The sequence below is a fragment of the Pocillopora verrucosa genome, chromosome 7 (genome assembly GCF_036669915.1).
Source record: "Pocillopora verrucosa isolate sample1 chromosome 7, ASM3666991v2, whole genome shotgun sequence".
NCBI classification, from domain to species: domain Eukaryota; kingdom Metazoa; phylum Cnidaria; class Anthozoa; order Scleractinia; family Pocilloporidae; genus Pocillopora; species Pocillopora verrucosa.
In genome coordinates this window covers 1538306-1562720 of record NC_089318.1, presented here as the reverse complement: position 1 = coordinate 1562720, position 24415 = coordinate 1538306, and the positions used below count along the sequence as shown (strand labels likewise).

Below are 24415 nucleotides of genomic sequence, written 5' to 3'. Positions count from 1 at the left end.
TTGAGAATTTGACTATTTTTTATTCCTATTATACCTCAGTCTCAGTAGTCTACAGTTTATACTTTGAATACAAAAAAAACTACTATAAATCATCTCAAAGTCTTATTATTTGGGCGTAATGGTCCGTATTCACTCATAAATAGCCGTCGGAATGCTACAGACATACATGAGATTTTAAAAAAAATAGGTGTAAAGAACTATTTTAAAACCATGTTTAATTATACTCGAATCACGTTTGGCAACGAGCTAACGGTGAATACTACCAAGACACTCACTGGAAGATGGTCGTGGCGATCAGACACCTTCTTGAAATACTTCCGACAAACCGACGCTAATGAGAAATGGATAAAGATCGTTTGACCGAGGATCTCTAAATTCAACGAGACAAAGCCAAGTGTATATCACTGTTTTCGATAGAATGTTGAGGATACCAAGTCACAGTTGACACTCGACTTTTCGCTGATGCTTGTTATAATTTTGGATGGTGAGCGATCTTATCTACCTAACACATTGACACCTTCTGTATTGCACTAAAAAAAGACCTGCTAGCCCCTATCGATAATATCAACATCTTAACAAACATTTCCTGTACATAGAAATTGCAAAGCTATAAATGATAATCACACTCATTTAAAACCTTAATCTGGGCCAAAACCAGTACCATCACATCGTAATAACGAAAAGTCCCTAAATGAAGTTAACACAGGTATAGTTTGAAGAAGTTTGAACTATCTTTACTTTCTCATCAGCTAATGTCTTAAACACCTACGCTATTCTTCTCAACTGGTTTGTAGAGGATTTTGACTTTGAACAGTTGCCTTTAATTCTGATGCCGAACTTATCATGTGCTGTACTAATTCCACAACTAATAATTGCATAAAAAAATTCATGCTTGTACGGGATTTGAACCCATGACCTTACGACCTCTGCACCGGTATCGCAAAGGTCATGGGTTCAAATCCCGCACAGGCCTGAATTTTTTTCAGGCCTTATTTTCACTACTGCTCAAGTAGTGTTCATTACTGCGAAGATCGCTTTCATATTCAAATAGTTGCATAACTTTTGAATAGTTACATGCGTCTTTTTTTTTTCTTTCTCTAAAAATAACCTCTTTTTAACTTAAAATTATTCTAAGGGCAGTCTTTGAATGACTCCTTAATTGGAATGGTTATTAAAAATACGAAAACACGCAAATCTAAGCTGGTACAGGTTTGATTTAAGTTCGGCAGATGAAACGTTTAGCGTCTTAAAAAGCAAGTCTTATACATTATAGCATATTCGCACTGAGCTAAGAAAAAAGCCAGTTTACACAGGCCATTTTAGTTCGAAGGTTTTTACGTTTCTTTTCTTCTCGATTGCAAGTGTAGATAGAAAGTAGATCTTTTCAAAACCAATCCTATATTGGTTGTTCGAGTTCATCAATTATTTCTTCCATACTTGGTCTTTTTTCAGCATCTTGTTGCAGGCATCCGCGAATGAGAGCTCGAAGCACGCCGTTTGTCACCATGGCAACTTGCTCGTCGCGCCTGTCAGGATCGGGAAGTTCCTGGATGCAAACCTCACAGAGTAGAACTCCAAAACTGTACACATCAACCTAAGTTCGGAAAGAGAATAACAATGAAAAGGTGAAAATGTATGAACGTGCCTGCTAGTTTGAATTGATATATTTTTATTTATCTTTTCCTTCCCCTTTCTTTTCTTTTCTTTTAGCAGTCTGCTTACATCAGAGGAATGTTGTCTCATTGCTATCCAAGCATCTCACTCATTTTAGCTCAGTGAAGGGAGAGAAATTGGCTCGAATTCTCTCAGCTGGTTAAAGTTAATGTTTTTTATGATCTGTCCTGCGGCATGTTCCCTAAAGACTGATATTACGTAAAGCACCCAACCAGTTTACCAAGGATAAGATTTGAACTATAGCCAGAGATCAGACGAGAATTTTTTGTACCGAGTCCTTCACAGATTGATTTTCAATCTTATCAGGAATAGACTTCATAGCAATCACAATCAAACAATTGAGAAAAAGAACTCCAGTATTCAAATTTCAGACATACCTTGACGGTTTGGTGTTTAGTATGCGCTTCAGGTGCACTGTATATCATAGCACCTGGACTAACTGTCATGGTATGCTGCAAAACATTCGCCGTGCCATAATCTGACACTTTGCCTCGCCATTGGTCAGCTTGCCGCCACAGCAACACATTGGCACTGCTGATGTCGCGGTGAATAATGGGGGATGGTTTCTGTAAGTGGAGGTAGTTTAATGCTCGAGCAACATCTAGAGAAATGACAGACACTTCAAGTGAAGAAAGAGGCCGCTGTTCTAACAGCACTCGTAAACTAGATTCCATGAGCTCTGTCACAAACAAAGGACGTCCTTCATCGTTTGTTGCCCCAATGAACTGCAGCAAACAAGGATGGCGGCATCTGGCAGCAATGCTCATCTCTCGCTCAAACAATCTACGGTTGTGATCAGAAAGTATCAACTCGTGTATCTGTTTGACGGCGACAGCACAGCCACAGTATTTGCCTTCGATAACACTTCCCCAGCCTCCTTTTCCAAGGCATTTGCCCGTCAGCTGAATCTGATCGCGTGGAATGAGCCAATTAGGAGTCTGACGACGTGAACGTTCGTTAAGCGCCCTTTGAGCTGCTGAAAGAGACGTCCTCAGTTCGTCTGTTTCGCGCTGTTTGGCCCTCAGCAGTCCTTCCAAGGAAGTAAATTCTTCATTTTTTTCTTGTAGTTGCCGCCGGACATCTGTCAAATGATTTCTTATCTGCCTCAGTTGTCCATCTTTCTCTTGTAGTTGCCCTTCGACGTTTGTCAACTGCTGTGTCTTCTCTCTCAGTTGTCCATCTTTCTCTTGGTGTTGCGCTTGAGTATTTGTCAACTGCTGTGTCTTCTCCCTCAGTTGTCCATCTTTCTCTTGTAGTTGCCCTTGGACATTAGTCAACTGCTGTGTCTTCTGCCTCAGTTGTTTATCTTTCTCTTTTAGCTGCCCTTGAGTATTTGTCAATTGTTGTGTCTTCTCTCTCAGTTGTCCATCTCTCTCTTTTAGTTGCCCTTGAGTATTTGTCAACTGCTGTGTCTTCTCTCTCAGTTGTTCATCTCTCTCTTTTAGCTGCCCTTGAGTATTTGTCAATTGTTGTGTCTTCTCCCTCAGTTGTCCATCTCTCTCTTGTAGTTGCCCCTGAGTGTTTGTCAACTGCTGTGTCTTCTCCCTCAGTTGTCCATCTCTCTCTCTTAGTTGGCGATCTTTTTCTGATAGTTGTCGATCTCTCTCTTGTAGTTGCCTACGGACATTTGTCAACTGCTGTGTCATCTCCCTCAGTTCTCCATCTCTGTTTCTTAGTTGCTCTTGAACGTTTTCCAGCTGCTGTGTCGACTCTGTAAATATTCCTTAGATAATGAAAATAGAACAAGGAATTTTTCAGTTTGTCTCACAGAGCGTGAACCGAAAACTCAAAACATATTCCTCTCTCCCTCTCTCTCTCTCTCTCTCTCTCTCTCTCTCTCTCTCTCTCTCTCTCTCTCTCTCTCTCTCTCTCTCTCTCTCTCTCTCTCTCTCTCTCTCTCTCTCTCTCTCTCTCTCTCTCTCTCTCTCTCTCTCTCTCTCTCTCTATCTCTATCTCTCTCTCTCTCTCTCTCTCTCTCTCTCTCTCTCTCTCTCTCTCTCTCTCTCTCTCTCTCTCTCTCTCTCTCTCTCTCTCTCTCTCTCTCTCTCTCTCTCTCTCTGGCTAAGTTTTATATTAAAAGACTTAGGAACTAAATCATTTTGGACTTCATTATAGATTACTCCATTTTAGATTAGTTGGCACCCAGCCTGCTATCCTTGTAAAATATATATGTAATATATTCAGTTCTCCTCCGTTACCCAATATTGTTAACTAAAAGCTCATAACGGAACTCGTCAGTCTTCCTAACAATTATTTTTCTTTACAAATTTGTTCCTCAACAAGATCCTCTTACCTGATGTCTCTTTAGCATTTACGTCTTTTTCGGTTTCAGGAACAAATCTTTCCCCTCTTCCTTCATCGACTCCACTTCCAGTTACTTCATCCTTAGAAAAAAATGGAAAACACATAGCAACTTAGGGGATAAAAGCATTATGGTACATGTACATTGGGTTTCCCCGCCAAACGAAAATAATTAAAAACATCTGTGCCTTGCTCTGTTTTTTTCAGGAACTTAAATATTACGTTTTTACATGATTTGCTTTAATTAAGTTTAACAGAATTAAAAGACCTATGCCATGCTTAAGTTGAAATAGGAACTTAAATACGCTTTTAATGGATACTTTTAAAATAACTTTTTACTAATTTATCTAAGGCCACTTTCATAATGAATAATTTCATAGACTTTTGGTTTGCCTATTCTCCAGTGGACCCCCTGAAAACCACTGAGGTCTCTACTCAAAATATGTATGAATTCTTCTTGTTATTTTAAGGAGTAGCTAACGGACTCTATTCATACAATTTAAACTATTGCTATATCAGGAGTATTCAGCTCTTTGACCCGTTACAGAACATTTTTTTTTTTTTTTTTTTTTAATAGTATCTCTTTATTGCGCCGTACTCTCCAAAGGGAGATGTTAGTCTACTTACAATAAAGTTCAATAATACCATATGAATAACATAAAACGATAACTTTACCATATCCGAATACAATACGTTGATTGAAAAGCCATTACTGCTAAATTACATTTGTGCATTGAGACTTTGATACATTAAATGAGGAACTGTAACAAAAGTGAAAAAAGAAAAAGAACGTAAGGAGTATTGTTTGAAGTGTTTTGGTGAGAGTTTCACTGTTGGCAGGTGTACCACTAAGTTTTTTATTTATTTACTTTTTTATTATTTAAATTTTGTTTTTATTTTATTTTGTATTTTTTAAAGAGAGTTGAGATATTTTAACCGCATTTGTCAGGAGCTAGTTATTGACGGTATTTTCAATTAGGTCCCTTTGGTGAACTGCATTCACAAAGTCGTGGAGGACGATGGGCTTGTTGTTAAGTTTACAACTATAGATATAATAACGCATGAATAGTGTGACGTAGTCGAATTTCTTGGTGGTACTATTCTCGTTTAAGTTGGAGGTAATTCCGAATAAAAGTTCCTCCGTAGTTGGAGAGAACTGTGAATTGTACGTTGTGTTAAACCACCGAATGACTTTCTGTATGAATGATTTCGTAAAGGGACAGTGAATAAAGGTGTGATCGATTGAGTCTTTTTCCCCACAAAAGCAGCATTCTTCGTCAGTTTTAATACCATATTTGAATAGTTCTCTCTTTGTCACCACGATTCTATGAATAAACTTAAATTGAAATTCTTTTAGTTTTGTTTCTTTGCACAGCTTTCGTATTGACTTAAATATCTTTGCCCATTTTTCATCATTCAAAGAAAGTATTTCGCTCCATCTTTTAGGACCTGCCTGACCTCCAGTGTGGATTTTAGCAATTAAAAGATTATAGAAATCCCTTGATTTGGCTTTATCCAGGTTGAGCGTGAAATTTCCGTTGAGGTGAAAAAGATGATCGTTACTTGTGAAAAACTGATTATTAACTGATTCTATTTGTCTTGCTTTCGACCGTAGCCGGTCAGGTATGGCACTAATAATCTGAAAATACTGGAGGAAGTTTGTCTTGCAAGAAAACTTTCCTTTAAATTCCTGGAATGAGAGATAGCTACCATCCGTTACAGAACATGCTACGTGCGAGTTCAAACCATTGATTTCTCGGATGTTTGGACGTCATAAGGACCCATAACTTTATGCTGCACACGAATTATGATTCATTTTAAACTAACTCCTATTGTGATGATTCCAATGTAGCAAGTTGCCCTAGAAATTTAAGCTTCAAGCAGTTTATAATCTTTATAATATCATATTATATTTTTGTTGTACATTCGGCAAATGTACAATAAATAGGACTGACCACTCAAGAGAGAGAGAACCAGGTGAAAAAAAGGAAAAGTTCTGCCTTCAGATAACAACAGCCCAAATAGGACTGACTACCAAGAGGGACAGAGCAATATGAATAAAAAAAGAAAAGGTTTTTCCTTCAGATAACAACAGCCCAAATAGGATTGACTAACCAAGACAGACAGAACCAGGTGAAAAAAAGGAAAGGTTCTACCTTCAGATAACAACAGCCCAAATAGGACTGACTACCGAGGATAGATAGAACCATGTGAAAAAAAAGAAAGGTCTTGCCTTCAGATAACAACAGCCCAAATAGGATTGAATACCCAAGAGAGAGAACCCCAGCCTCCATGCTGACTCCGAGTCAAAGGTCGGATCAGAGTGAAGTATTAGTTAGCTGGCACAATTTAATTTTGGTATTGTCGTGACAGAACAGATAATCGCTCTTTGTGTCACAAACCAATAATTCTGTAAATCACAGACAGAAGATGCCGGATATAACAACTTTTAAGTGATTCTCACTTCACGCAGTATGACCAGGCTATCCTCAAATGCCATGACTCTTTACGGCTTAGCTAGGCCGCTCTTGTCGCTGAATCATTCTGCAATTGTGAAAATTGCCATTCATGCTATGATTGCGTTGTATACAAATATATAAACATTTTAACTCAGTAGTGATTGTTAACCCACTGATGAAAACAACAACCATGGGAACAGTGAAAGTTTATTGGCTGATTAAATCATTCGACTAAATAATTCAATTATCTTATGTAAACATTGGCGATGCGGTCTATCAGTAGATCACTTTAGTGAAAGAGAAAACCATACTTTCCTGACCAAAAAAAAAACTTGAGAAGGTCACTGCCACATATCTTTAGTTTCAAGAAGTCGAAAAGCTTGCAGTCCATGAAATGCCTTCTGTGGTACATCGTTCCGAGGCAGAAAACTTAAGAGGTTTCTTATCAAAGATCATCGCGTTCGAATGGAAATATTTATTGAGCGACTGTGTGGCGAAGCTTGACATGGGAATGGAAAATTGGAGAATTTGGCTCTTGCAGGTAGAGAAAGATTTGAATCACAGCGTTAAAATTTGATGAATTTTGCAACCGGAAATGTGTACAACGCCCGAGGTATGCGTTTATTATTCGGCGGAGTTGGATGGTTACCATCACTCTGGGTTTATTCGTGACTTGAGCTAAGCCACAAAATGACATTCCTTTTCTGTTTACTTTGCCGCGGCACCAACTTTAGTCCTCGCATTTCATCCGACGATTTTAGTATTTTCAATTTGTCACGGCATCAACTTGTTCCAAACTCTTAATCTCCTCAACTCTCCATGTTAAGTAAACAATGAAAAGCACTCAACAGCGATTTTGCTAAAAACCGCCAGGCCTTCAACTCGTTCCCTCTGAGCTGCAAATCCGGTCAGAATGTAGGCGTCGTGTCGCCTCTTATTATTCATAAAAAGATGAGAGAGGTAACCAGGCGTAACGAAACATAATCAACACAAGATCCTATGGAAATAGGAACAAAGTATTCTCCCATTTCAATAGGACGCTTACCGTGATAATGTAAGGAAAATATACAAAACGTTAAAAATCGCACCTTTCGTACCTTTCTGGCCTCGATGTTTATGGCACCCAGTCTTCCTTTCGCAGACAGGATGTATCGGGTATCTTCAGTCGCGCAGCAGTCCATAACTGTTTGACCATTCTTGTCAACAAGCTTTGTATCTGCGCCCAGATCTAACAACAACTCCAGCATTTCTTTCAAAATTTCTACTTGTTCAGGTTCTGGTACAAAAGTAACGGCTAAATGAAGAGGAGTGTTTCCTTGGGCATTAACGGAATTCACATCACACCCTGCATGTAAAATTAGCTTCATGGTCTCAACACAGGGAAGTTCGCAAACACCTCGCCAATCAGCTATAGTGTCTCTAGGAACAGGAGTCTTATGCCATACAGCCAAGTGCAAAAGTGTATTTCCATCACGGGTGCGAGGTTCTAAACACAGAAATCTTTGAAGAAGATCAATCATGTTGCCATTTTTCATTTCCGAGGAGACTTGAACTTTGGTGTACATCACCAAGAGATATAGAGCATTAAAAAGCAATGTCTCTTGCGCCTCATTTTTTTGCTCTTCTTCCAATTCTCCAGGCTTCAACTTTTCGGACAGTTTCCTTTTTCCATCGATAAGTTTTTCAAAAATGTTCTCGATAGCTTGTGGATTCAAACTGTGACCATTCTGCACCATTTGTGCAATAACATCTGTAAATCTTTCAAGATCCTCTGTTATTTGAACATTACAATTCAAAGCTATCTCCATCGCTCGTGTCCACAAACCAAAACAAAGTTTGTATTTCTTACAATCAGCTGCGTCAGCTCCTCGGTAACGTATCGGGAACCGAAGTAGTGTATTGTCAGTTCCCAAGATTCTCTCTCTTATCATGAGTCCCTCCATCTGGATAGCATGATCATCACCTTCTAAGAGAGAAAGTTCCTCAAGAGTTTGACTCTCTGTTCTATTTTGATAAGCCTCCACTAGTTCCATTTTCTTTTTGAGCAAAGGATATGACGGGTCCTCATACCTCTCCTCCATTCCTTGCTTCATGAAACTAAACGCTCTTTTGATGTCATAAGCATCAGGCTCATTAGCAATGGTGGCTCCAAGAAGCTCAAGAGCATCAATTTTCTGTTCCTTTGAACATTCAGGTCGGTTGATGAAACACTCCACCATTTCAATTTTACAATCATTACTGGCTTCAAGAAGTGGTGTTAAACCGTCGGGTGTTTGTGTTTGTTTCGCTCCTAAAGCGAGCAACTCACAAACTAACAGAACATGACCCCGTTTCGAAGCATAATGAAGACACGAGCGTCCATCGTTGTCTTGTAGATTTATGTTTGCGCCGTGTTCGACGAGATAGGAAGCAACATCCAGGTGGCCTTTGTAACATGTTAGCATCAGAGGAGTACTATTGAAATTAGTGCGTGCATTTACATCGGCCCCGTTCTCAACCAAACAGCGTACAATATCAAGGTGTCCATCGATGGCAGCAGCTCTCAACGGGGTCGAATTGTTCGATGTTTTCCCGTCGACTTCCGCGTTTTGTTCGATCAGGAGTCTCACAACATCAAAATGACCTTTAGCAGCAGCGACCCACAAAGCTGTACAATTCTCTATAACTTGTCCATCGATCTTAATCGTTCCACGGCCCTCGATGTTTGCTTCATAACATAAAAGAAATTTCACAACATCCAGTTTTCCATCACGAGCAGCGATGATGAGAGGAGTGGCAAGGTCGTCGCCATCTTTGATTTTTGTTTCCAGAGCGGCTTTTCTTGATTCGGCGTTCAAATAATTTACCAAATCAAGCGGCGGCAGATCAGAACCCTCGTCGCGATCAGCTTGATAAGCTGTAGTTACCACATCACGAACGGATGCTTTGTTACCCATCTCAAATAACACAAATTCAAAACCTCTAAATTCTGCTATGCTCGACTTGAACTGTGTGAACAAAAAAAACCAAGATATTGGTAATTTAAGGTCAAAACCTTGCATAAGCAGGCTCATTGATTTCAGCTGTCACAGTAGACAAACAGTTCATTTTACCGATGTTTCGTTCAGTTTATGTGTTGTAGAAAAAGAAGTACGAGTTGCTTCATTTAAAAAAAGGTTTCCTGATGCAAATCATGTTCATAATCCTTTTATTTTCTGTTTGAAGAACACTCAGAAGCGCTACATTGTCATTCGGGATGTGCAGGAATTACACCTTGTGATCATAATCTCTCCACTGGAAAGCAAACATTCTTACTTTCCGAGAAAGAGTGGACTACAAGTACAAATATAAGTTCTTACTTGAGAGGACAAAAGTTCGTCTGGTCAATCGCCCTTAACCGAAAAAGGAAAACTATTGAACTGAACAAAAATGTGAGGTATTGACGTTCTGTTCTCTTGGTATTGAGTTTTAAATCGTGCCCCAACCTCCCGAATGCCCCAGTCCACGGGACGGTTATTGAACTGTGTTAGGTCCCTTGAGAGCCGCTGACCACCAGTAGTCATTTTGGTTCAATCGATTGCTCAGTAAACTTTTCTCACAGAACATGGCTCACAGGTTTTGTTCTGTGTTACGAACGATCAGCAGAGATCCCCGAATATTTCTCCACCGTCAAAAGCTTCATTTCAGCCCTGACTTATTATCAAGAAATATGGTAAGCCAAGTATTTTGAACAGTCATCGCGTTCGCGCAAAACGGGTAAAGTTTCTGCACAGCCCGTACTATTGTAAAACAAATTTGTTTTCCCAATGGAAATGTATTGTTTTTGTCATTGTTTTCTTTGTTCAAGAACTGAATGCATAATGTAGGATGGGCTGTGCAAAAATTTTACTGTTAAATATATTTAATGAAATACTTTTTTTATTTCTGGTCAACAGGCTTCAAGAATTGAGACTGACAGTTTTGGAGAAATAGAAGTTCCAGCTGATAAATACTTCGGAGCCCAGACAGCGAGATCAAAGTTGAATTTTCCTATTACATGCCGGTATGTTGGTCTGATCGTACCTCTCCAATAAATGACATCTCGTTCTAGAATACATTGTAATTATTACTTTATATCAGTGAACTTTGCTTGTGAATACCTCTATCTAACCTAGTTCGGGGTCTGCATTATAAGTTACTGACCAAATTTTATTCTGCTTATATTTGTGGGCCGAACGTAAATCAGGTCATAAATTAAGCGGAAAAAACCTAGATTCTGTAACTTACAGTACGGACCCGGAAACGAGGGGGAGTTTTTTAATTTACACAAACTTTTGAATTTAGCAGGTTTTGCAGTGAAATGTAACCTCACAGCAGCTGATAAATTGACTAATCATCGCCCATGTTCTAACTGAAAGATCTAATAATGAATTCTCGCTTCTCCAGTGTAAAAGTATTACTTTAAAGAATTGTCTATCTAGGAACACTTTTTATCAGTTAACTGGAATGATTCAGAGAGAATGTAAAAGAACTGGTGGGTGATATTTTAAACCATGAGCTATTACAACTGGGCATTTTTCAACAAAATGTAATGATGGGAAATCATTTGGTTACTGGTAATTCTCAGTGTATTGTTGTTTTTGTTTTTTTCTGATAGGCTCCAGTGATTCGTGCATTTGGTTTCTTGAAGAAGGCAGCTGCAGAGGTCAATAAGGAGTTTGGTTTGGATGCAAAGGTTGCTGATAACATCATGAAAGCAGCAGATGAGGTACAAAACATTGGATTAACCCCTCAACCCCTAAGAGGGACTAACATCTAATTTCTCCTTACAATATCACACTTGAATTACACATTAAGGTGACGAGAATAAAGGAAATGATCACTAAAGAAGCCCTCGATTGTTAAACAAATTCTCCTTGTTAGCACCTTAGCAAATGTATAGAGAATATTATGGAGAATATGCATATTGATGTTGGGGTGCAAATGATTAATATGGTCATAGAATTTAAATACTATTGAAAAGGTGAAAACTTCATCCAGAGCTCACTGAGTTTGGGTCTTGGATGGATAATAGTGTTACAATCTTGTACAATTGAGACACATACCTCTCACAGTGCCTCTTTTCATCCAGGAATTTAACCCTCTAACTCCCATTAGTGACCAAGACAGAATTTCTGCTTATAATATCAATATATCATCAAGCAGACAAGTGATGAGAATAAAGAAAAATATCAGTTAGAGGATTATAAGTTGATCCAATACCAAAATTCTCAAACCTTACATCAGAAGAACTGCATGGCAGATAGTAATGAGAATTACTACTGAGATCTTCAGAGTTAAAGGGTTAAAACCAGTATCTGTCACCTGTCAGGGAACTTGCTGAATTGCTGAGAAATAACCTGCAGGAAACTAGGATCCCATTCACAGGAAGAAAAAATGCATCTGGTTGCTTTACTTGTGGATGATATCACAGACAAATTGTGATATGCTGAAGCAGTGTGATTATCGTATGATATTCATTCAAACAATGCTGCAAATGTGTAGAGTAACAATTGATAAATATTAAAGGTATTAAATGCAGCTTCTTCTGATTCCAGGTGATATCTGGGAAGTTAAGGGACCATTTTCCCTTAGTTGTGTGGCAGACAGGTTCTGGGACACAGTCCAACATGAATGTTAATGAAGTGATCAGTAATCGTGCCATTGAGCTGATGGGTGGCAAGATGGGATGAAAACAACCTGTCCATCCTAATGATCATGTCAACAAAAGCCAAGTCAGAGGCTTATTTTAATTTCTGTAATATTAGGTTGGGGAAAAAGAAGAGAGTCCTCAAGAATTATGTCAAAGTGCAAAGTTCTCATAAATTACGAGGGGCTACAAATCTCTCTCAATGACTTGATTCATTTAGTGGCTTACTCTTCAGAATGTTCCCATGATTTCAATGAACTTTGCAAAGGGAAAGTTGTTGTTGTTGTTTCTCAAGAGTTTTTCCCAGGATCACAGTAACCAATAAAAATAGCTCCTTTATGTTTTGATAACAATATTTTTCTCTCTGATTACAGAACTCTAATGACACATCTCCAAGAGCAATGCATATAGCAGCAGCAATGGAGGTGCATGAGTGTCTGTTACCAGGACTAAGAAAGCTTCATGGTGCACTTCAGGCTAAGAGCACAGATTTCAAGGATCTTGTTAAGATTGGTAGAACACATAGGCAAGTGAATTATCTAATCTTGTGTCTTAACAGACCACAATCATGCCACATGCTAATAACCTTCTACAGCTCAGTGGAAATCCTCAGAAGTTTGATGCTTTCTCTCTCTTTGTTTATCAAAAGCAGTTATTATTTGGCATGTTGCTTCTTGTAGTTAAGAATTTTTTTATTTATTTTATTGCTTTGTACCTTATTTTAAGGAAATGATGTACCTTAAAGCCAAACAAATTTTATTAGTCGGCCATCATGTTTTGGGGGAAAAAGTACTTTCTTTATTTTAATCTAAGCTTCTAAACATGGCTTATTACTAGCTACCAAAATGTGCAATATTCACTTTTTTATCTTCTGTTTCTTTTAGTGCACCAAAAAAATTTGAAGCCCTTGCAGCTCATGATGCCATGGTAGATCTTCATGGAGTCCTTAATGTGATTGCTTGTAGTTTGATGAAGATTGCAAATGATATCAGGTTTTTAGGCTCAGGTCCTTGCTGTGGATTGGGTGAGCTGATGCTTCATGAGAATGAATCTGGAAACAGTATCATGCCAGCTAACAACACAATTCATAACACTAAAGTACTGAACTGTTTCATTCATACAGAATCACAGTGTTCTCTGAATCCTGAGCATGTATGTTAGCAGTGGTCACTCTCTAATGGCTACAGAAAAACCCTTAACATAACTCTAACCCTATTTCTTGTACAGTGTGCATGTATCAGTTTTTCCCTAATGCTCTTGACCCCCTAGAGGCAAACTGAAAATGTTTTGCTTATCTTAGGTGATACACAGAGCACTTTCCTCTGATGTCTTGTTAACCCACAATCAAAGTTATCACAACAGAAAATCAGAAGAAAAGGAAAATATCCTGAAGAACCAATGAAAACTCAAAGTGAAAACTAGCAAACTTCTTAAACATAAGAAAGTGGGTGTGGCCAACTTGTAATTGATTCAAGTTTGGCATCTAATTGGTTAAGTGGCACAGGTTATCTAGATCAATTACTGAGGGAAGTAATCTAAAACCAATACAATCCTGGCTTGAATTTGACACTCCTCGAAAATTGAGTATTGAATGTAATAAGAACTTGTTTACAAGTTTCCTGTTTTGTATAACTAGGCAAGGTAACCCAACGTAGTGTGAAGCCATCACTATGGTCACAGCTCAAGTCATGGGCAATCAAATGACTATGTCAGTTGGTGGAAGTAATGGTCATTTTGAATTGAACATCTTTAAGCCAATGATAATCAGAAATGTTTGGCAGTCAACACAGCTGATGGGAGATGCCTGTGTAGCCTTTACAGATAACTGTGTTGTGGGAATTCAAGCTAATGTGGATAGAATCAACCAGTTGCATGACAAGTCACTCATGTTAGTGGCAGCATTGAACCCTCGTATTGGTTATGACAATGCCGCTAAGACTGCAAAGAAAGCTCACAAAGAAGGCACAACTTTGAAGGAAGCTACTATAAGCCTCATGTTTTCAACTCATTCTTTTCAACTTTTACTAGGTTTTAAGACAATTTAACAATTTGAGCAAGTTATCAAGTTTACAACTGAGCTAATTTCAAAGCATTTGCCATGAAACTTCTTTTGGAATCCAGATGCAGTATTGGTAGTCCATTTACTTTAAATACAATACATATAGATGTACATGTATATGTTGTTCTTGAAATTAAATGCCCACTATTCCAGTGCAGTGAAATTACGCAAAGGGCTGATTTTCAAAATTTAAGTACCTGGCTGAAAGTTGCACAAAAAGAACACCTCCCAGAAACATAATGTGTTTAATTAGGCCAAGCTGTGTTGTGGATTTGGGATGTATTTTAATTGTTATTCAGCAATTTGTGAAAGCAGCAGTGACTTGGTAATAAGGCAATAAATTAAATTTTCTGTTTCATCAACCAAGTTTTTCCATCTGTTTACAAAGATGTTACAAATGGAAAATGCATTTACTTTTCTAGTTCTGTTCTCACTTGTACTTCAGAGCATTTTTATCATTTAACCTTGTTTTAAAGCAGAGTTTCAGGGTTACCACAAAGTATCCTAAACAGGGTGTCATTATGGAGTGGAGGCCTTTACCAGGGTATACATTCATGGTGGTAGGTCCATGTGTGGTAATGTTTAATCTATCCCTCCCCCTATCACTGGGATCTTATCCAAACTGACTTTCTACTTGCTTAGAATACCACCATACATATATAACCACAGAGTGCTATGGAATGTACTTTGTGCAGAAGGATGGTTTTTTCTTTATACTGAGTTGGCTCCAAAAGATAACAGTACCATATCTGTACTCTATTGGGAGCAAAGGTACAAGCATACATTTTGCATTTCAGGATTGCAACGCAGGATGTGTGCACAAGACCCTCCTGAAAGTGACATTCACATTTTATTGATTTATGTTTCTTCCTCAGCTAACAGGAAAGTTAGTTATTGGCTTCTATTTTTCTTGCCCACAAAGAAATTATCTCCCTGTGCTCTTACTGGTCATTACTGGCATCATCTGAAAGCCCATTGTAAAGTACTCTTATACTCGAGGTGCAGTTTGAACAACATACAATGTTGTGTCCATTTTCCAAATCACTCTCACTTATCACATACTCTCCACTGCAGCAACATACACTTGAATAACTCTCTGTATTTGAAACAAAGTAAAATCATTTCCTCTTGGCAGGTGCACAGTATGCACTGTGTTGCAACTACAAGTAGTGCAGACATTTTCATAATATTAAATCATGCATCAAATGACCAAACCTAATGGGTTAATTACATAAGGTCCAAACCATACCAAGGTTTTACGCAATCAGTGGGGCTCGGGCCTTCTCTGTAAGAGGGTTGATTTTATGAAATAGGTGTCCCTCCTTCAGCTTTCAGCCCTCTTGATGCTGTTCATAACAATAAATGTCCAGATAAAAGGTTCAGCTAAACTTAGGATTGTTTAGGAAACAGTTTTCTTGACCAAAAGCTAAGCTTTGTTTATAACTAAATAATCAATCCAATGAGATGTAAAACATACAGAATAGGGTACTAAAGACATTTACAAAGAAAATACTTCTGCAACAGTATTTTGATCCATTTACTCTGCCTGCCTTCCCCCCACCCTATCTCTCCTTAAAATGCTACAGCTCTTAAACATTGCTTCATGATGAAACACTGAAGATCATCCAAAGTACTAAACTTCCTACTGGCAGTCACACGTAGCTTTTCTATATCTCAAGTGAATGTCCAAGTTTGCCACAAGTTGCCTCTTAAAAAATTGCTTTCATGATATTCCATGTCATCCAAATCTACTTCATTACTTACTGGCCAATCTTGTGACAAACCTTGTTCTATAAAATTAATATAATGAACAATTAAGTATAATCCAAAACCAATGCTCAAAACATACTTTGAAAAAAATTGTCCTTGCTTCTGTTAAAGAAACAATCTAGGAACTAAATATGAAAGTTTCTTCCCCAGTGATGAACACACCTTACTGCAGAAGTGAAAATAAAGCCTGAGAAAATTCAAGCCTGTACAGGAATTGAATTCATGACCTATGCAATACCAGTGCAGTGTCTTCGTCTTCCATCAGCATCTTCTTGCAGGCATCCCCGAATGGGAGCTCGAAGCACGCGGTTTATCACCCTGCCAACTTGCTCGTCGCGCCTGTCAGGATCCGGTAATCTCCAAAACTGTACATATCGACCTAAGCTCGAAAAGAGAATAACTATGAAAAGTTGAAAATGCATGAGCGTGCCAGCTAGTTTAAATTTCCATATTCTTATCTATCTTTTCCTTTCTCTTTCTTGTCTTTTTTTTGTGTTTTAGCAGTTTTCTTACGTCGGAGGAATGTTGCCTCATTGCTATGCAAGTATTTCACTTATTTAGCTCAGTAGATGGAGAGAAACAGGCTCGACTTCTCTCAGTTGGTTGAAGTTAAGTTTTTCATGATCTTTCCTACGGCATGTTCCCTACAGACTGATATCACGTAAAGCACCCGACCAGTTTACCAAGGATAAAATTTCAACTAGAGTCAGAGATCAGACGAGATTTTTAAGCAATAACAATCAAAAAATTGAAAAATATAACCCCAACGAAAATACAAATTCTGTTTCTGTTCCAGTGTAATGAAGGGCTTTAATCCTCAAGAATTTTTTCTTTTATTTTGGAAAAAAGCAAGCTATGAGTTAACTACGGTGGCCAATGGAGGACATGCCACATTTTTTATTATTGCGCGATTATCTCATTTATTGCGCGATAAAATCAAAATATCGCACGATAAATGGAAATTGTTGCGCAATAAATGTTAAATTATCGCACGATAAATGGGAAACATGTTAGGTCGCATGTACGGTGGCCCATAGAGGTCATGCCACATTTTTTTTATCGCGCGATAAATGATAACTTATCTTGCAATACTTTTGCGACACAGCTTTGTGAATCAGTACAGTAATACTTGATTTTGCAAGAAAGAACTTTCCATCTGTTGCAGCCATTGTCGTCTTGTCCAGGGAAACAACGCGCGTGACAGCCGATCACGAGCGACCTAACAAATCCTATTTGTCGGACGAATGTTGATTTTATTATCGCGAGATTAAAAAGATTATCGCAGGATAAAGAAACAATTGTGCCACCGTAGGGCCACTGTATCTATGGGCCACCGTAGTACCTAGCTGAAGAACTCACAATATAAAGACGTCCATCGTACGCAGCAGTCCGCATGGGAGTCAAATTCGTTGCATTTCTGCCATCAACGTCTGCGTTATGATCGATTAACAGTTTCACAACATCCAGATGACCAGTAGCAGCAGCGGCCCACAAAGGAGAGCAACCTTCAACGGCTTCGTCGGTGTTGGCTTTCACAGTTCTCGTGCTTCGATATCTGCTTTGAAACTTAAACGAATCTTTACAGAGTCTAGGTTTCCATTTCGAGAAGCAATTATGAGAAGAGTTGCATTCTCGTTGCCATCTTTGGTCTTGGAACCGAGGGCAGTTTTCCTTTCTTCACTGTCGAGCCGCTTTAAAAGATTAGTCAGATCAGAAGATCCATCACGAGCAGCTTCATAAATCTTTTGTATGGTGGATTGCTTATTACCCATTTTTCGCTACACCTAAGCGGGACTTTCCGTCCCCTCCAAGGTTTCCATGAAAGAAATTGTATTAGTGATGGAAAAAACAAACGCCAGAACTTTTTTAACCTCGCGACCTAGTCTCCAAGACAAGCATTTGTAAACTCAACCGTCACGCTAACGTATTTACTGATCAGATGGGCTGAAGCATGGGCTGTCATTCCATTCCTTTTGAAAAAGAGGTAGTTATTGCCTCATCCGAGTGAAGGACCCGAATACGAATTATTTTCGTAATCGTTTATGTATATTAAAAAAACAATGATGTTACACTGTTTTTCTTAATATACATGATCACTAATAAATTTCGCAACCGTATTATGCTTAATTACCACAAGTTGTCAATCACTTATCCTGTTTGGGAAAACAGGAAGTCTGAAGCGTAACTTCTGTTTCGAGGAGGGGAGGAAAAGAAATTCAAATATAATTTTTAAAAGTCATCCTACTTCATTTTATTTCTATCTTGATCGCACTGCAAACAGTCTTTGCAGTGTGCACTTAAAAATGTTTCACTTTCGACTGAGGAATATAACTGTACTATCAAGTTATTGCTGTCTTTGCTATTTATAGACAATTTATCTATGCCGGATTCATATGTACATAATAGCGTAACATATGATCTTAACACTGAGGTTACCTGTAAATCACACAATAGTCTCAGGTCTCTTTATAACTTCTAACGACGTTCGAAAAGGAAAGAATCAATCCCAATCAAAACACAGAAACACCAGCTAAATAATCTCAATTAAGTCTACTGGCTAATCAGCAGGATGTTAATTATCATCTCTGATATATCATATCATTGTGCGATTGCCCTTTTTTACTTCATCAGGCTACAATTCATACCCAGTGTGTAGTCTACAACTGCATTTTCTACCTAGTCTAGAGTTTATACGTAGAATGCACTTTACAAAAAAGCTGCTAATCGATCATATCAAAGTCTCATTGCTGAGGCACTTTGTTGCAAACCTGTATCATTAAATTTAAAAGCCGTGTAAACGCTAATGGAAGGAATTATATCTTTTTACTAGCACTTCAAATGCTTTTTAAACATCTTTCAAATGCCAAATTTTACTTGGATTTTAAATTTCACACACAATAAAAGTTAAAACCGTATGAAGACCGTGACTAAATTTTACCATTGGGAGCCGCTGAATACTCGAAAAAATATTCTAGTCATAAAATACCTCTTCTTTTTTTTTTACCTGAATCACCTTCGGGAAAGAACTAACGGTGACTCAACCTAAAAAACTGACGGAACATGGTCGTAGCGATCAGACACGTATGCATACTAAAAAGCCCGAACACTTCCTAAAAACTAAAAACTGTACCAACTGAAAAATTAGATTAGGTATTATTTTGGAAAAAGCCTTTTAAATAAGCCATTATAGATCTTAGGTTTGCGTGCTACTTTCTTTTTCGATCGCAAGTGTGAATAAAAGAGCAGATCTCGTCAAAACTAATCTAACATTGATTGTTCTAGTTCACCGATGATGTCTTCCATGCTGGGTCTCGCTTCAGGAGCTCGTTTCAGACATCTCCGGATGAGAGCTCGCAGTGTTCGATTTTTCACCATGGCAACTTGCTCGTCGCGTCTGTCAGGATCTGGTAGTTTCCGGGTGCAAATCTCACAGAGAAGAACTCCGAAACTGTACACATCAACCTATGCTCGAAAACAAAATTACAGTTTTAAAAAAAAAATTATAGTACACCTAAGTTCATTATCAATGGTTGCAAAAAGGTTTAAGTTTGATATAAGTGTTCTTGCTACTTTGAGACTATTTATGTCTAATCTAGTTCGCCACGTAGGAATGGTGCCTCGTTGCTGACCCATAGAGAAATCTAGTCTAGCTCTACAGTAGGGCATTCTAAAAGCAGAAGATTTAGGCTCGACTCTTCTCAAGAAGTCGAAGTTCACTTTTTCTTATTAACCTTGTTTCTGGCATGTCTTATCACGAGTTCCCTTAAGACTATAGACTATACCTAAAGCACACGAGCGGTTACCCAGGAAAAGGGTTTAATCGCATTCAAAGAACAGACAATTTTTATCCCGCCCAGTCGACAAACTGATTTAACTTCTTATTATAAAAATACTTCACCAGACTGTTTACTGTAAACACAAATAAACAATTCAGAAATATAACCCAAGTATACAAATGTACACATACCTTGGCAGTTTGACTCTCTGTAAGTGCCTCAGGAGCACTGTATATCCTAGAACCAGGACAAGCCGTCATAATGTCTCGCTTGAAATTAGCCGTGCCATAATCCGACACTTTGCCTCGCCATTGGTCAGCTTCTCGCCACAGTAACACATTGGCACTACTGATGTCGCGGTGAATGATGGGGGATGGTTTCTTCAGGTGAAGATAGTTTAATGCTCGAGCCACGTCTAAAGAGATGACAGACACTTCAGTAGGAGAAAGAGATCGCTGCTCTGACAGTGCTCGTAAACTTGTTTCCATGAGCTCTGTGACAAACAAAGGAGTTCCTTCATCGTTTGTTGCTCCAATAAACTGAAGCAAACAAGGGTGGCGACATCTGGAGGCAATATTCATTTCTCTCTCGAACAACTCCCAATAATATGAGGAAGATTTCAAAAGATCGTCATAGATTTGTTTGACGGCAACAGTGCACCCACAATATTTGCCTTTAACTACAATTCCCCAGCCACCCCTACCAAGGCACTTCTCTGTCAGTTGAATCTGATCACGTGGAATGACCCAGTCAGGTGATTGTTGGCGCGAAAGTTTATTTAACGCCTGTGAAATTGCTGAAAGAGAATCTTCCAGTTCGTCTACCTGCTGTTCTTTTTCCTCCAGCCGGTTCTCTAAGGAAGAAACCTCTTCATCCTTCTCTTGTAGTTGTTCTTCCGCATTTTTCAAGTGTTGTGTCTTCTCCTTCAGTTCTTCATCTTTCTCTTGTAATTGCCCTTGAGTATTTGCCAACTGCTGTGTCTTCTCCTTCAGTTCTCCATCTTTCTCTTGTAATTGCCCTTGGGTATTTGCCAACTGCTGTGTCTTCTCCCTCAGTTGTTTATCTTTCTCCTGTAGTTGCCCTTCAGTATTTGTCATCTGTTGTGTCTTCTCCCTCAGTTGTTTATCTTTCTCCTTTAGTTGCCCTTCAGTATTTGTCACCTGCTGTGTCTTCTCCCTCAGTTGTTTATCTTTCTCCTTTAGTTGCCCTTCAGTATTTGTCAACTGCTGTGTCTTCTCCCTCAGTTGTTCATCTTTCTCTCTTAGTTGGCGATCTTTTTCTGTTAGTTGTCCATCCCTCTCTTGTAGCTGCCTCCTGATATCTGTCAACTGATTTCCCATCTCCCTCAGTTGTCCATCTCTCTCTTGTAGTTGCCTCCGGACATTTTTTAAATGCTGTGTCATCTCTCTCAGTTCTTCATCTCTGATTCTTTGTCGATCGTTTTCCCGCTGCTTTGCCAACTCCCTAAACAGTCCTTAGATAATGAAAATAGAAAGGCGTTTTCCAGCTTGTCTCACAGACCGTGAACCGAAAACCCAAAACATGTCTCTCTCTCTCTCTCTCTCTCTCTCTCTCTCTCTCTCTCTCTCTCTCTCTCTCTCTCTCTGGCTAAGTTTTATATCAAAAGACTTAGGAACTAAATCATTTTGGACGTAATTATAGATTACTCCATTTTAGATTATTTGGCACCCAGCCTGCTATCCTTGTAAAAAATATATATGTACTATATTCAGTTCTCCTCCCTTACCCAATATTGTTACCTAAAAGCTCATAACGGTACTCGTATATTTTTCTTTACAAATTTGTTCCTCAACAAGATCCTCTTACCTGATGTCTCTTTAGTATCCCTTTTAACATTCTCATTTACGTCTTTCATACCAGTTTCTGCGGAGAACTTGACATGGTTGTTTCCCATCACAATTGTTGAAGACTCCGCATCTTCAATGCTTTCATCTGAATTGGGGCTCTTTGGTTGTTGGTGGGCTTCTTCTCCACATATTTCACTTTGTTTTAGCGCTTCAGTAAACATTGTTTCGTCTTTGGGGTGATTTGTTACAGCTTCTCCTCCATTCTCGAGAAAAGCGTTTTCTTCCTCTTTGACATTCTTCAGCCTACTGTTACCATCATCATCTTGTTGATTTTTCGGAAGAGCTTTACAAGGCTTTGTTTCGTTTCGAATTAGATTGTTTCTCCTGCTCTCTGTGCCATCAGAAAGTGAGGCTGGTTGTGAGGCTAAATCCGTTTTAGAGACTGGTAACATGATCGTATTTTGGTTTTCCTGACGAGGTGTCCCTTTCAGCGAAGAGAGTTCGACTGTTTTGCGTTCAGTGCCACATCTTCCAATACTTTGATATGGTACTGTTTTGTCCTCAGCCTGTACGAAATATGGTCGTTGTTTGTCTCGAAATGAAAATTCTCTCAATTGTTTGGCAAATACATTGACAGTGGCATCATCATTACACACAACGTGTAAATCAGTGACTCCATTGTGCAGTGGAGTAACGCTTCTGCTGAACGAAGCGATGACACGAGTTGTCACTTGTGCTGAGACACGAACTGGAATAGGATTCCCCTCTTGTCCTAATGGCGGTAACGCAACCGATCTGTGTCCATGCTCTGATGCCAAAATCAACCCTTTCTTTAAACACACGTGGATTAAGTGCTTAAGGTCCTTCGTATCCTTCTTTTCCTCGGTCCAAAGGGGCAGAATTGCATGAAGGATAGCTTTGCAAGGTAAATTACCACTATCAGTAAAGTATACTTCGCCATAATTTGGCGTTTCTTGGCCTTTTGTGCTCCTTTGGCATTCATCTTTTAACAATGTACCCCCTCTGTCCTGAAATTGATTTGAGAGTCTCTCTTTGTGACAGATCGATGGATTGGTTGGACGTATGAGGAGGTCTGCATGATGGTTCGTAATGTCTCCTTCAAGCAACATTACGGTGATACCAGTTTCCGTGGAGAATTTAATATGGTTGCTCTCCCTCCTAGAAATTGTGGACTCCAGTTCTTTTATGCTTTCATTTGGACTCTTTGGGTTCTTTGATTGCGGTTGAACTTGTTTTTCACAGATTTCATTTCGTTGCGTTTCATCCATATCATTTTCCTCGATGTGGTCACTTCTCACGGCTTCTCCTCCACTGTCTAAAGGAGAGTTTCCCTTCTCTTTGACACCCCTGAGCCCATTGTTATTACCACCCTGTTGTTTTCTCGAGAGAGTTTCGAATGGCTTTGTTTCGTCTTGATTTTGGTTGTTGCTCCGAAGCTCAGTGCCATAAGGGAATGGGGCTGGTTCTGAGGTTGACCCCGAAGCATCGTCGGAAGTCGTAACCATAACCAGTTCAGTATTTTCTGTTCTCTCATTTGGGTCGTCCTCGACAAAACTTTTCTTTATTGCAGAGGATTCAGTGGTCTTTCCTTGACTCAACTCACAAATTTCTTTATTTGCTACTTTTTGAATGGGAATTTCTCTTCGGGTATCGATGTTTTTTTCATCAAGAAATGTATTCTCCACTTTGTGTTTTTTATAATCACTTAAGTCTGTTGGACGTTTATGATTTTGGGCCATAATTTGGGGACCTCCAAGGTCACTAAACTTTTCTGCTTCTTCCCTGCTTAGCCATCGTTTACCAACACCTAAAATTTGATATTTTTTTAATTCATCTTCAAGTTTCCTAGCTTCATCTGTTTTCCTTTTCCTCTCCGCTGTCGTCATTGAATCTTCTGTCCTTGTGGCTTTTGCTTGGTACTGATTTCTACCTCTGCTTCGGAGTTCTGTTTTCACCGACTCGCGTTTCTGTTCCATGCTAGGCGAGCTCTCAGCACCAGGGAAGTCGAATAAAGGAACGGCAGAACCATAGGTTAATGTCTCCGGATGTACTAATTTGTCCTCTTCCTTGTTTGTCTCCTTGCTGTTTGCCATGTTTATGCGCTGATTCAATCCTCGTCCTTGAGATTCTCTCAAGTTTGCCTTCCCTGTCAAGTTTCTGTCGGGATGTTTTTGACCATTGGCTGGTTCAAAAAAAGGTTTATCAGCTCGGGGAGACTCTCTGATAGCCTTCGGATACACTGACTTTCTGCAGTCTGTCTGCAAAGGCTCTCTCTTTCCCTGATGACTACTGATCGGTATAATTTTCTGTAATGAGCTGCGGACTTTTGCTATTTCCTCAAATGTTCCAGACATAACAAAGCCGTCGAAAATCCTTCTCCTCTCTACTCTTGCTTCGTCTTCGATAGATTGTAGAATTTCTTCCAAACTGGAGAAGCTTAAACCTAATGGTTGGGGATCGAGACGGGCGGCCACTTTGCCAAACACCTTGAAAGCGTTGTAATGCATGCAGTAAGTCAAAAATTATTCCTATTTTGACATATTTCTAAGCTGTGCAACACATTATCAGTTGTTTAATCAATATTTTATCACCGGTTCGTCCTTGATAACAGACTTTAATTTTCCTCCCGATAGAATGAAAGTACACAAGGTAGAGCTTGAACAGCTCCCTTTGGTAGAAAATAAATTCAGAAAGCAAACCTTTAAACATTATGAGGGAATGTTATCATCTTCATCATCAGCATGGACTTCCGGCCGAGTTACCCGCCTCACCCAGTTTGTGCTCTAATTCGTCTGTTACGGTTTGCATATCACTTTATATCTAATATGCGTAAAATACCTGGTTTGATGATTGAACATTTCGTTCCACTTTCACCTGAACGCCATCTATGGTGTGTACTC

The 24415-nt window shown here is 39.0% G+C and overlaps 4 protein-coding genes across 4 annotated transcripts; 2 read left to right on the top strand and 2 right to left on the bottom strand.

Annotated features, from left to right (window-relative positions):
- Positions 1-29: 29 nt before the first annotated feature.
- LOC131791853 (uncharacterized) lies at positions 30-9820 on the bottom strand. Its single transcript, XM_066170472.1, has 4 exons — positions 7532-9820; positions 3968-4058; positions 2052-3397; positions 30-1594 (listed from the first exon to the last, which is right to left on the bottom strand). The coding sequence occupies exons 1-4, from the start codon at positions 9485-9487 to the stop codon at positions 1397-1399; spliced, it is 3591 nt and encodes a 1196-aa protein (XP_066026569.1). The 5' UTR covers positions 9488-9820; the 3' UTR covers positions 30-1396.
- Positions 9821-9884: 64 nt separating this feature from the next.
- LOC136282726 (fumarate hydratase, mitochondrial-like) lies at positions 9885-14110 on the top strand. Its single transcript, XM_066170501.1, has 5 exons — positions 9885-10125; positions 10349-10455; positions 11050-11160; positions 12456-12607; positions 12966-14110. The coding sequence occupies exons 2-5, from the start codon at positions 10450-10452 to the stop codon at positions 13240-13242; spliced, it is 546 nt and encodes a 181-aa protein (XP_066026598.1). The 5' UTR covers positions 9885-10125; positions 10349-10449; the 3' UTR covers positions 13243-14110.
- LOC136282216 (fumarate hydratase, mitochondrial-like) lies at positions 13752-14126 on the top strand. The gene has a single exon (XM_066169538.1). The coding sequence runs from the start codon at positions 13752-13754 to the stop codon at positions 14124-14126; it is 375 nt and encodes a 124-aa protein (XP_066025635.1).
- A 4010-nt stretch (positions 14127-18136) lies between these two features.
- Positions 18137-23997, bottom strand: LOC136282722 (uncharacterized). The gene is made up of 3 exons (XM_066170471.1): positions 21514-23997; positions 19878-21160; positions 18137-19372 (listed from the first exon to the last, which is right to left on the bottom strand). The coding sequence occupies exons 1-3, from the start codon at positions 23867-23869 to the stop codon at positions 19169-19171; spliced, it is 3843 nt and encodes a 1280-aa protein (XP_066026568.1). The 5' UTR covers positions 23870-23997; the 3' UTR covers positions 18137-19168.
- Between the last annotated feature and the right edge of the window lie 418 nt (positions 23998-24415).